The 12496-nt window shown below is 42.2% G+C and overlaps 1 protein-coding gene across 2 annotated transcripts in view; it reads right to left on the reverse strand.

Moving 5' to 3' along the window:
- SIL1 (SIL1 nucleotide exchange factor) overlaps positions 1–12496 on the reverse strand; it is a 235363-nt gene that overhangs the window by 91428 nt on the left and 131439 nt on the right. For both annotated transcript variants that reach the window (XM_074380000.1, XM_003933928.4), the window contains exon 4: positions 6894–7002. In XM_074380000.1, the coding sequence (XP_074236101.1) occupies positions 6894–7002 (109 nt within the window). The remainder of the gene's footprint in view (positions 1–6893; positions 7003–12496) is intronic.

A 12496-nucleotide genomic window follows, 5' to 3' on the forward strand; every position in this document is an offset into this window, starting at 1 on the left:
CCTGAATCCCTCTCCCCACAGAGCATCATCCACTGCCAGTGCATGAGGATAACACTGCTCCACCCGACACACCCAAAAGGGAGCTAAGTATTCAGGAACCATATCTTCAACACATTACCTCCTCCCTCCTCTAAGACTTGGTCAAGACTAATCCCATTATGCTGTGTATCTCCGTTTATGCTTCCAGTCTCACTCTCTAAAGCCATCTCTCATCACCCACTCTCAGTCCCAGCAACATACACACAAGCATGCACATGTGCACTCAAGTTCAGGCACACACATTAAACAGGCATGTGGTGTTCTCACTTCATTCTTCACTATGAAAAATAAATTAAAACTTCATTTTCCCATGATCAGCTCTACAAGCCAACCTGCACCTAAGTCTATGTTCTCTACTTTCCTTCCTAGTATAATGGATGAGTGTCCCTGTTCCTATTAAACTTAGTTCCAGATTGTACTTGTCTTTACAAAAGCTTTAATTCCCATAATTACACCAGTCCCTCCTGCCTGCATCATCAATTTCTCCCTTCAGCTGGATGATTTCCATCAGCACGTCAACTCCCCTTTGACCCCACAGTCTCTTCTGGTTATCCTAGCATTTCCCTGCTCTCAATCAGAGTAACACTTTATGAACACATTATTTTCACTCACTACCCCCAACTTTTTAATGCCTATATTGCCATTTACTGTAATCTGGATTCTGTCCTCACAACTCTACTCACACTGCTCATCAAAATAACCAATAATTGATGATCAAATCCCATAGACCCTTCTTCACTCACTTCACATTCCTCAACCACTAAGCAGCATTTGCACAGTTCACCCTTTGTTCTTGAAAACCTCTCAGTTGGGTGTGGTGGCTCATGCTGGTATCTCAGCACTTTGGGAGGCCGAGGAGAGAAGATTGCTCGAGTCTAGCAGTTCAAGACCAGTTAGGGAAACATAGTGACTCTATCTCTACAAAAAAAGCATGGTGGCATGTGCCTGTGGTCCCAGCTACTCGCAGGTCTGAGGTGGGAGGATCATTTGAGCCCAGGTTGCAGTGAGCCAAGATTACTCCAATGTACTACTCCAGCCTGGGTGACAAAGTGAGACCATGTCTCAAAAAAAAAAAAAAGAAAGAAAGAAAGAAAAAGAGACACTCTCCTTTCCTCGCTTCTGTTACCTCATTCCATGGCTCTTCCCCTTCCTTACTCCTCTTTAACTCTTGCTGGTTCCCCATCTCCTACCTGAGCCACATAGCCTGGAATGGCTTGGAGTTCAACCCCGGCAATCTTCTCCACCTTGACATCTTCCCCTAGTTACTTTAAATACCTATCTGTCAGTGATGCCCACATTTACGTCTCTAGCTCAGCCTCTCCCCTGAGCACCAATCAGACTCTTGCACAACTCCCTGATAGATCTGTATCTCAGATGTTTAACAAGTACTTCAAACTTATTGACTCTAAAACATAGCTCTTGTTAATCATCTAAAACATAGCTCCTTGTAAATCTGTCCCTCTCCCAAATTTTCTATTTCAACAAATAGTACTTACAAGCACCAGTTGCTTAAACTCAAAAATGTGGCTTTATCTTCAATCCATGCCCCTCCCTGCACCTTCCTTCTATCTCTACATCAAAATCAGAAGCAAGTCTTCTCGGTTCTACCTCCAAATTAAATCTCCAAATTCCTTCATTTTCCACTATGATACCCTAGACTAAGCCACCATTATGTCCTACCTGATCCACTGAAATGACATCCTGATTCTTTTGTCTACCTTCAATCTCAGGGACACACAGCAACTAAATCACCATTCTGCCTAAAATCTTCCAGTGACAGGTAGGCATGGTGGCTCACACCTGTAATCCCAGCACTTTGGGAGGCCAAGGTGGGTAGATCAGGAGGTCAGGAGTTCAAGACCAGCCTGGCCAACATGGTGAAACCCCATCTCTACTAAAAAATATATAATTATTGTATTTTTTACAGGCATGGTAGTGTGCGCCTGTAATCCCAGCTACTTGGGAGACTGAGGCAGGAGAATTGGTTGAACCCAGGAGGCAGAGTTTGCAGTGAGCTGAGATGGTGGCACTGCACTCCAGCCTGCACAACAGAGCAAGATTCTGTCTTGGGGAAAAAAAAAATCTTCCATGGTTTTCCATTACAATGAAGAACACACAACATGTTCCTCAAAACCCACATGATCTGGCCCCACATACCTCTCCAATCTCATCTCATATAGGTTTCCTTCCTTCTCTCTTCTCTTCTAGTCACCTTGATTGTTTTCTTGCTTCTCATACTTGACAAAGCCTTTTCCTTGATAAAGCCTGGGACTTCCTGTTGCTCCATCTGCCTGCAATGTCCTAATTCCTAAACCTATAAACCTAACCCAATTATTCTTTTTGTCCATATCATCCTTATTCTTGCCTCTCCCTTAACTGAGTGCTAGTGGTAAAAACCTTGCCCATCCCAACCCCCACCCCACCGGCTCCGCAGCTATCTCCTCTCATGCATATCTGAGGCTTGCATCAGCTCCAGGGATCTTGGAGAGGATACCATTCTAGTCTTTGGCAGGTTTCTGAGATCAGCCACATTGGTTCCTTTCCTTCCTCCCTTTGGAGGCTAATTAATCCATGATCAATTCCCAATACTTACATGTTTTAGAACAGGGTCAGCAAACTATCAGTAATGACAAGATAATATCTTACTTCTGTGCTTATATACCTGGTTTTCTGTCTGCCAGCTTTATGGAGACTGTTTTTGTTTGTTTGTGTGTTTTTTTTTTTTTTTTTTTTTGAGACGGAGTTTCGCTCTCGTTACCCAGGCTGGAGTGCAATGGTGCGATCTCGGCTCACCGCAACCTCCGCCTCCTGGGTTCAGGCAATTCTCCTGCCTCAGCCTCCTGAGTAACTGGGATTACAGGCACGCGGAGACTCTTTTGTTTACTACTATATCCCAATGCCTGGTGCATGGGCACTCAATTGGTTTTTGTGAAATAAATAAATAGATGAAGTGAATGGCCCTATCCTTGGCCCAACCTCTTAACCACCATGCCATATTTGACCATGGTAAATGCTCAACCCAAGATGGCACAACTTGAATGTTGTTTTACCATCAGACCTCCAAACCTAGGAGGAAGAGTCAGAGATGCTGGTTATTCCAGGGCAAAAAGAGAAGTACTATAGAGATGACAGGGATATAGACTAAAACCACTAGAGATGGCAATGCCTAAAGCATAAATAGCAAGTAGAAACTTGTTGCTAAGAGCCAACTATGCATTGAAGTAAGGCAGTGCTAAAGGAACCCTTTGTGACAAGCCAGAGGCAGGGTCTTCTGTCCCAAGCTTTAGAGCCCACAAGCATTGTAGCTCTACGTAGCTATGTGACCAGCCACACAACCAGTAAAAATAGTAGAGAGACTGCCACAGATTTTAGATGAACAGACTGTCCCCATCTCACTCTAGGCCAGTGGTTCTTAACTCTGTGGGATCACTAACTTCTTTGACAATCTCATGGAAAGCTATGGATTTTGTCCTCTAAACAGAATAAGGGGGCAAGCAAATAGGGTAACAAGTTCAGCGAACTGGCCCTGCCCTTAGGCCTCTGTTCCCATTCCAGTGCTAACGGGCCAGGAAGATACTATGAAATGGAATTGGAGGAGCTCCATCCCAGAAGTAGGAAGTCATCACCAAAGGCTCACTGAGCTCAGAGTACTGAATGTCCACACCACCTTGTCAATACCTTTGGACTTCTATTCAGATAGGTTTGTCATTAGCTATAAATGCTGAGAAGGAAGAAGAAATGTCCTACATATGCTGGGGGCCTTCCAGGCAGAGCCCTCAGAAACTCTCCAAAGGAGGAAAGTAAAAAGGCAGGAGCAGGGACAAATATTTCTCTCTTACGGTGTGTCTCTACAGATCACATGGATGGCTCTGCTGTCTATTCTTAAAAGATATGAGTAACAGAGAAGGCAGTAAGTGTTCACACTGATAATCTACAATCAGGAAGTAACTTCTCATAGTATAAAAACCAATAAATAAACTCAAAATTAATCAAATTCCAAACTCAGTATGATTTTTGTAAAGGAATTTTCTTTATTTTTCATTTATATATTTATTTTACTTGTTTGCTTATTTTTTGAGACAGGGTCTCACTCTGTTGCCTAGGCTAGAGTGCAGTGGCACAATCATGGCTTACTGTAGCCTCAACCTCCCCAGGCTCAAGTGATCCTCCCACCTTAGCCTCCCAAGTAGCTGTGACTACAGGCATAATACACACCACACACCCCGCTAATTTTGGTTTTTGGTGTTCTGTTTTTTTGTTTTATTTAGAGATAGGGTCTGGCTCTGCCACGCAGGCTCAGGAGTACAGTGGCGCAACCTTGGCTAACTGTAACCTCTGCCTCCCGGGCTCAAGTGATCCTCCCAACTCAGCCCTGTGAGTAGCTGTAACTACAGGCATGTGCCACCACATCCAGTTAATTTTTGTATGTTTTGTAGAGACAGGGTTTCACCCTGTTGCCCAGGCTGGTCTCGAACTCCTAGGCTAAAATGATCCACCTGTCTCAGCCTCCCAAACTGTTGGGATTATAGGTGTGAACCACTGTGCCCAGCCCCTAACTCAACATTCATAAACTAAGAAAAAAATAGATTTTTTTCTTCAGAAAATAAAACTTGGATTACATGTGAGAAAAGACTTCCTAAAAGTACTTTGAGACACTGAAGCAAGAGAGAGAGAGAGAGAGAGAGAGAGTGTGTGTGTGTGTGTGTGTGTGTGTGTGTGTGTTGCAGATGAAAGAAGTCTGGCAGGGGCCATGACAGTGACAGCTGATTATTTCTTACACGGTTGAAAGAAAGGAGTAATTGTCTGACCTGGCCACTCTAAGTATAGGCCTATCTGGAGGGATAAAGGAAGATGAAAGATCTTTCCCAATTTGGGGTGACTGCAAGGAGAACAAATGCCTCTATCTTAATATAAAGTATAGAATTTTCCAACAGTGAAAACTGTCTAAAACTGAACAGGCTGTTTTGCAGGGTGAGTGCCACCTGACAAAAGTATACATGGATCAGCCTAGTGACCTTCTGGCAGGCATGTCAAGGAAAAGACTAAGGTAAGAAGTGGGTCTCTAAAGCCTCCTTCTGACTTACTTCTAACTGGATTTTTGTTTTAGATTTTTTTTGGAGACAGAGTCTTGCTCTGTTGCCCAGGCTGGAGTGCTGCAGCACAGTCTTGGCTCCCTGCAACTTTCTCCTCTTAGGTTCAAGCGATTCTTCTGACTCAGGCTTCTGAGTACCTGGGATTACAGGTGCCCTCCACCATGCCCAGCTAATTTTTGTATTTTTAGTAGACAGGGTTTCCCCAAGTTGGCCAGGCTGATCTCGAACTACTGACTGACCTCAGATGATCCACCCACCTCGGCCTCCCAAAGTGTTGGGATTACAGGTGTGAGCCACCACACCCAACTTGCAAAATACTGTTTAAATTATAAATCCAGGCTGGGCACAGTGGCTCACATCTTTCATCCCAGCACTTTGGGAGGCCAGGGCAGGAGGGTTGCTTGAGTCCAGGAGTTTAAGACCAGTCTGAGTAACAAAGTGAGACCCTGTTTCTACAAAAATAAAATAAAAATTAGCCAGGTAAAGTGGCACACACATGTAGTTCCACCCTACTTGGGAGGCTGAGGCAATGAGATTATTTGAGCCCAGGAGTTTGAGGTTACAGTGAACTATGGTCATACCACTTTATTCCAGCCTGGACAACAAAGCAAAACCCTCTCTCTAAAATAAATAAATAAATAAAAATAAATCATCACTCAAGGACTATGTAACACTAACCACACTCAATCCGTAACTAATAATTTCCAATGCTTACATGTTTTAGCACAGGGTCAGCAAACTGTCTGTCATGACTGGACTCTTTCAGGCTCTGTGATCCATACGGGGTTCATCCCAATTAATCAACTCTGTCATTGTAGCAAGAAAGCAGCCATGGACAACATGTAAACAAATGAGCATGGCTATGTCCCATTAAAACTTTATAGACACTAAACTGTGAATTTCATAAATTTTCATGAGTCATGAAATATTATCTTTTGATTTTTTTTCCCCAACCTTTAAGAAATATAAAAACCCATTTCACTTGCAGGCTGAACCAAAGCAGGAAGCAGTCGCAATATGGCCCACAGGCCATAATTTGCTGGGCGCTGTGTTAGAAACTTTGTGGCTGGTATTTCTACTGAGCTTTCAAACTGCACACTTTCAGCAACCCCTGCAACTCCATGCCTCAACCTCCTTCCTCCTCATTCAGGAAGTAACAAGCAAAGAAAGCATGCTGATTCAAGGCAACAAAAAGAAAAACAGACACTGAATTCTCTCAAATTTAATAATCTAACCTGGTTATTAAGAAATAAGGCAACCTCTAGCCAGTGGAGAATGGCAGTAGCTTCTACTTTTACACTACAAGAAAGCCTGTTTTAATACTGACTAATGAGAGGAAAAGTTAGTCTGAATTAAAGACTTTAAAATGCAATTTTATTGTTCACCAAGGAAGTATTACTGCAAAGCAGAAGGCCTAACAGGCCTGTTTTAATGAATAGATGACTCATCTGTAATCAGCGCATTAATTGTTGGGATTCAAATGGGTGCTCTTAAAGTACTGGGAAAAATAGCTTCATTTTTAAAGCAGGTTAAGCATTCCCCCTACAGCCCTTTTTAAAGTATCAATTTGCTTTGCAAACAGTTTCTTTCCAAAGACTGTAGAAGTAAACTTTCATAAAACCCTGACAGATTTATCACAAATTCTATGCTATTAAATTTCAAATTAAAAAAAAAAAAAGGCACATGATTTGGATAACATTTTCAGTATTACAAAATCGATGTCATCACTTAGCCTTCCAGTCCCTAGGGCTGACACTGTACCTTTTGCCTTTCAAATTATTTCGGAACTTGTCCTCATATTGGAGTTTTGCCTCTCTTTCCCCAGTCTGAAGATTCAGCCGTACATAGGATCCTGCAGGGACAGCTTGCCCTAAAAGCCAAGAAGAGAAAAGGCTCATGAGGTACAGGGTCCTTGGAAGGTCACAGAGATGGCCAGCTAACAAGCCAACAGGACTTACTAGCAGTTCATGAAGATGCAACTCAGCTGTGTTCAGTTATCTCTTCAGTCTAGCCATCTCTCTCCCTGGAACACACACACCACTCACATACACTCACTTTGCTAATCTATAAGGAAATCTGTAAGGAAATGAGGTAAGATGGGCAAGAGGATACACACTTGAATCTAGAGACCAATGTCCCCCAATTAGAACCTGCATATTTAAGCTACTCTGTTTTTTTGAGCTAATAAAAGCTTTGTGTTATGTGCAGCAGGTAAGTGGCAGATGCCTACTGACTCCTCAGGACATGCGACATTACTGTCTCTTCCATGACACCCTTCCTGCCCCTCCCCTAACAGTCAATCCCACAGAACCCCAGACAGCCTGCCATCCCAGCCAGCTTACACCTCACTACCTTCATCTATTTAATTAAGCTTCTTCTATGAAGCTCTCTCCTCCGTAAGCACAGGGACTAAATTTCCTCCTTTTTGATTTCCCAGCCCTTAGGCCAGAGCTTCGCACATAAAATGTGTGGCACTTAATGTTATGAAAAGGAAGAAGGAAGAGACTGGAAGGCAAGAGGACAGAGCAAGCCAAGGAGGCAGGGAGTGGAGCCAAGAGAAACTGAAAACCTGCACCCACCTATCTATGGAGCTGATCCATAGCCCAGTAAAACAAACGTTGTGAATGGATGGGCTATTCCTAAGCACCGCACAAAACTACTCAAGTATAGTTAAAAAGCAACTGTGCAGTAGCACATACTATAAATGGAATGCTACACCCATTCATTCATTCATGGAACTGCCGTAGGGATGGAGAATTTCCAGGAAAACGCTTTTCAGAAGACTGGAAATTTGAGGCAAAGATGGTGCTTCTGACACTTGAACTTTGACTCTGCTTTTTCCTGCCAGAGGACAGCATTGCCTTGCTGTTGTTAAGTTTAAGAACCCAAATCAATGGCTTTCAGAAAAAATTCCTCCCATGGAAGCACACAGCACAAGTTCTCTTGAATAATCAGGTAAACTCAAGAAGGATAATGATACAGGCAAGAATTCAACAATTCTGGAAGCCCCATAGAGAACTCTTGAGTTCTCTATGGCATGAACATGTAATTAGTCATGTTAATAGTTATTTTTAGTAATAATGGTACTAATACTAGTAATAATTACAATAGTATTTTACATTTTCAAACTTTTGATCCAAGTTAGAACTGGAAAAGAATAAAGTATGTGAGTTTATAAGCTTCAGACATAATAGGTTATAGTGTGCTAAGGTTGCCAAAGAAGAGACTAGGATCTTATGTGAATCAACTTATTTTATTTGAGGAAAATACCAAAATCACTCCCTTCACATAAGCCACAACAGGGGGCAAGAGCAACCACAATACCATTAACTCAAAACACAGGTTGTGCTCGTTTAAAATACACTAAACATGTAATGGCAGCAGCAGTGGCAAAAGCAACAGGAAATGCAGTATTTCAAATACTTTTACTCCACTGGGGAAATGTCCAAGTTAGACAGATAGCATAATCTGACCTGCATCCTTTGAGAGCCCCTGCGAAGGAAGAAAATGTACCAGAACACAGGGGAAGGGCAAATCAAAGCAAACAGAAGCCACAAGATACATACAAGTAACAAGTCAGGGGGATGGAGAGCAAGGGGACAGGAAGAAAATAATGTCTGGATCCAGGAAAGCAAACAGGCCTACATAGTCTACAGCAGGTGTCCCCAAACTTTTTACACAGGGGGCCAGTTCACTGTCCCTCAGACCGTTGGAGGGCTGCCACATACTGTGCTCCTCTCACTGACCACCAATGAAAGAGGTGCCCCTTCCTGAAGTGGGGCAGGGGACCGGATAAACGGCCTCAGGGAGCCGCATGCAGCCCGTGGGCCGTAGTTTGGGGACGCCTGGTCTACAGTGTCTGTTTTCCCACCACTGGCTCCTTTGGAGCTGATTCCAAGGCTGAGTATCCCAGCCTGAGAAAGTCCTGTCCATATTAAGCAGAAGCCCTGTCCATATTGAGCAAGGCCACCTCATGCTTGAATTTCTACTCCCACTGGGACTGTCACTGATTTCAGTCACAGGCTAGGGCCCAGATAACAACTCTAGTTTTCTGGTATAGGGGGTAATCTGTGGTAGACTGCAACACCGTCACCAATTTTTTTCCTTCCTGCTTGTCACACTCTCTGCCACGTGACTTTACAGTGCCTGCTACTGCAGCGTGTACCTTCCCACACCTTGACTTTGGATTTTGCTTATCACATGCTCTGGCCAGTGGGATGCTGGCAAATGGGCCACAAATAGATGTTTGAAATATGCTTGCATGGCTGTCTCAATATTCTGCTATCATCATGAGAAGAGCATGCCACTGCTAGCCTTCTGGTCCAAGAAGGATGAGACACCCATGGAGAAGAAACAGTTAGGGCTTCATGTGCACATGGTTTATTGAGTGGTGCTCTCCAGATGACAGGAAATGAAAACCCAAGGAGGACTTTGTACCCCACCTAACCCCTCCAAGCAGTCAGAGGCCACAGGCTACCAGAGTGGTGGAGGCAGCAGCCCTGGGCAAGGAAGTTTTGGCTCCCCAGAGGGGTCCAGGAGCAGGTGACAAGAGTCTTGAGCCCCCACAGCAGCTGGGGAGGACATACCCCCTATAGAAAAAGGAGATCCCAGGGGGTCTGGGCAGGGAACCGAAAGCATCTGGTATAATGGCTTAAAGGTTTAGAGTGTGTCCTGGTCCGTTAGGGGTCCTATAACAAAATAACTAAGACTGGATAATTTATAAACAATACAAATTTGTTGCCCACAGTTCTGGAGATTGGGAAGTCCAAGATCACACCAGCAGTTTCAGTGTCTGGTGACGGCCTGTTCATCATAGAAGGTGCCTTCTAAGTGTTTTCACGTGGTGGAAGGGGCCAGAGGGCACCCTCAAGTCTTTTTTACAAGAGTACTGATCCTATTCATGGGGCCTCAACACCTCCTAAAGGCCCCACCTTCTAATACTATCATATTGGGTATCTGAGAACAACCTAAATGTCCATCAATTAATGAACGAATAAACAAAAGTAGTATATCCGTATAATACTATTTGCCATTAAAAGGAGCAAGAAATACTGATACATCCTACAGCATTGACAAACCTTGAAAACTTGAAACAAGTGAAAAACAGATGTGAAAAAAAGCCTATATCATATGATTCATTTTACATGAAGTGTGCAGAATGGGCAAATCCATAGAAACAGTAGCTTAGTGGCTGTCAGAGGCTGCGGGAAGGAAGGAATGGGGATTGACCACCAGCAGTCTGGTGTTACACAGCGGCAGTAACTGCACAACACTGTGGACATACAAAAAAACAAAAAAACGAAAACAAAGCCCACCAAATTCCCCCGCAAAAAAAAAATCATGAGGGAAATAATTTTGGGTTATACAAATCCCTTTACTTGAAAAACCATTGCATGCCTTCAGGGAATCCATCTGCAACTGTGGTAATCATCTAATGGCAATTTTCTACTTCCCTCCTTCTTTAACACATTTATTAATTGGGATTTATTTCACTGCAAGAAAAAATTGTAACTCCTCTACCTAATTATTTATATTAGTATGAACTCATGGATATTTTATTCTAAGGGTCCAACACTATTATTTATTTTGTTGCTCAAACTGTTTCAGCCTGAGCAATCAGAAATGCCTTCAGCTTGGCTCTTACACTGCTTTGAAAAAGCTTTTCTCCCCACCATCATTTTCTTTTTAAAAGCATTTCCTTACTTTCTGATTCCATAAGATGTTCCAAGTTCATCTTGTATTTTCCTTTCCCCAGCCCTGGAATCAGTCACTTTTCAAGAGCCCTACTTTTTTTGTCTTTTGTCATTTTTTTTTAATTGGATAACAGTGTTTAGAAGCCAAGATCTGGGTGCTAGGTGTGTTCATTACTACTAGGGTATTTCTAAGCCCTCTCAGTAGGTGGGGCAAAAAATGTGTGTGTATGTATGTAACAAAATACCTTAGACTGGGTAATTTATAAACAATACAAATTGTAAGTACACACACAAATTTTAATTATATATGTATACACACATACCTATACACACACACACACACACACACACACGGTGATAAGGCTTGGCTGTGTCCCCACCCAAATCTCATCTTGAATTGTAGCTCCCATAATTCCCACGTCATGGGAAACACCCAGTGGAAGGTAATTGAATCATAGGGGTGAGTCTTTCCTGTGCTGTTCTCATGATAGTGAATAAACCTAACAAGATCTGATGGTTTTATAAAGGGCAGTTCCCCTGCACACACTCTCTTGCCTGTTGCCATGTAAAGAGGTGACTTTGCTACTTGTTCACCTTCCATCATGATTGTGAGGCCTTACCAGCCATGTGGAACTGTGAGTCCATTAAACCTCTTTCCTTTACAAATTACCCAGTCTCAGGTATGTCTTTATAAGCAGCATGAGAACTAACATATGTAGTTTGGAATATATATATATGGTTTAGAGTAACCTCCAGGCCCTCCGTGTAATCATCAATCATTAATGTTTAAGGGACACTGAGTTACTTTCTCTGATTATCTGTGCCATAAGCAACAAAAGAAGACATCAACAGATGTTCACATATCTATACATACAGACATCTATATACATGCACACACCTGTATTTCTTGCTATGTTACTGTTGTGTGTATATATATCCATACATCTATATTTCTATATTTATCTGTATATATATATATTTAAAACTACAAGTTTATACTGATACTTCAGATTCCAATCTAACACATGGGCTCATTTGTCTTCTCAATTTATTTATTTATAACTTCTTTCTCTAACACTGAGAAACCTGGCTCTTATTATCTACAATGTATTTTGTTCTAGTACACAAATAAACTAGTTTCAAAATTGTTAATCCACATCCCTGTGAGAAATACATTTATCAAACTAGATTACAGTGTGCATGTACGGTTCTGTCTTTAGCTTTACAGTACCTGGGGTCAAGATACTGTTTCACAAAGTTGCTTGGGCTAGTTCTTCCCTGTCCACTTCATTAAGGTTATGTTATTAATCAGTAATACTTGCTTCATTTGTTAGTATTTGTATTCCATTTTATGGCTCCTGCCCCCTCCATATCCTGGTTGGCTTAATTATTTATTTGGGGAGCCCATCAAGAGTATGTGAACTATAACTACAGTTCTAAGAGTCAGAGCCATACAAAAAGAACAGTGTTCTGTTCTCTTCCATACTTTTTTTTGTATAGTTACTGTTTTTTTAAGCCATCAGGCTTTGAGGTGTTTTGTTTATTGTGGCATCCATTCCAATGGGCCTAAAACAAGAAATTGAAAGTATCATACAAATAACAGTTCTTTTTTCTGAAATTATATAGTTTCTTTTTTGTGTTAAAATGTCCTTTTAAAAAAGGAGATAATAA

Source organism: Saimiri boliviensis, chromosome 1 (genome assembly GCF_048565385.1).
Source record: "Saimiri boliviensis isolate mSaiBol1 chromosome 1, mSaiBol1.pri, whole genome shotgun sequence".
Taxonomy (NCBI): Eukaryota; Metazoa; Chordata; class Mammalia; order Primates; family Cebidae; genus Saimiri; species Saimiri boliviensis.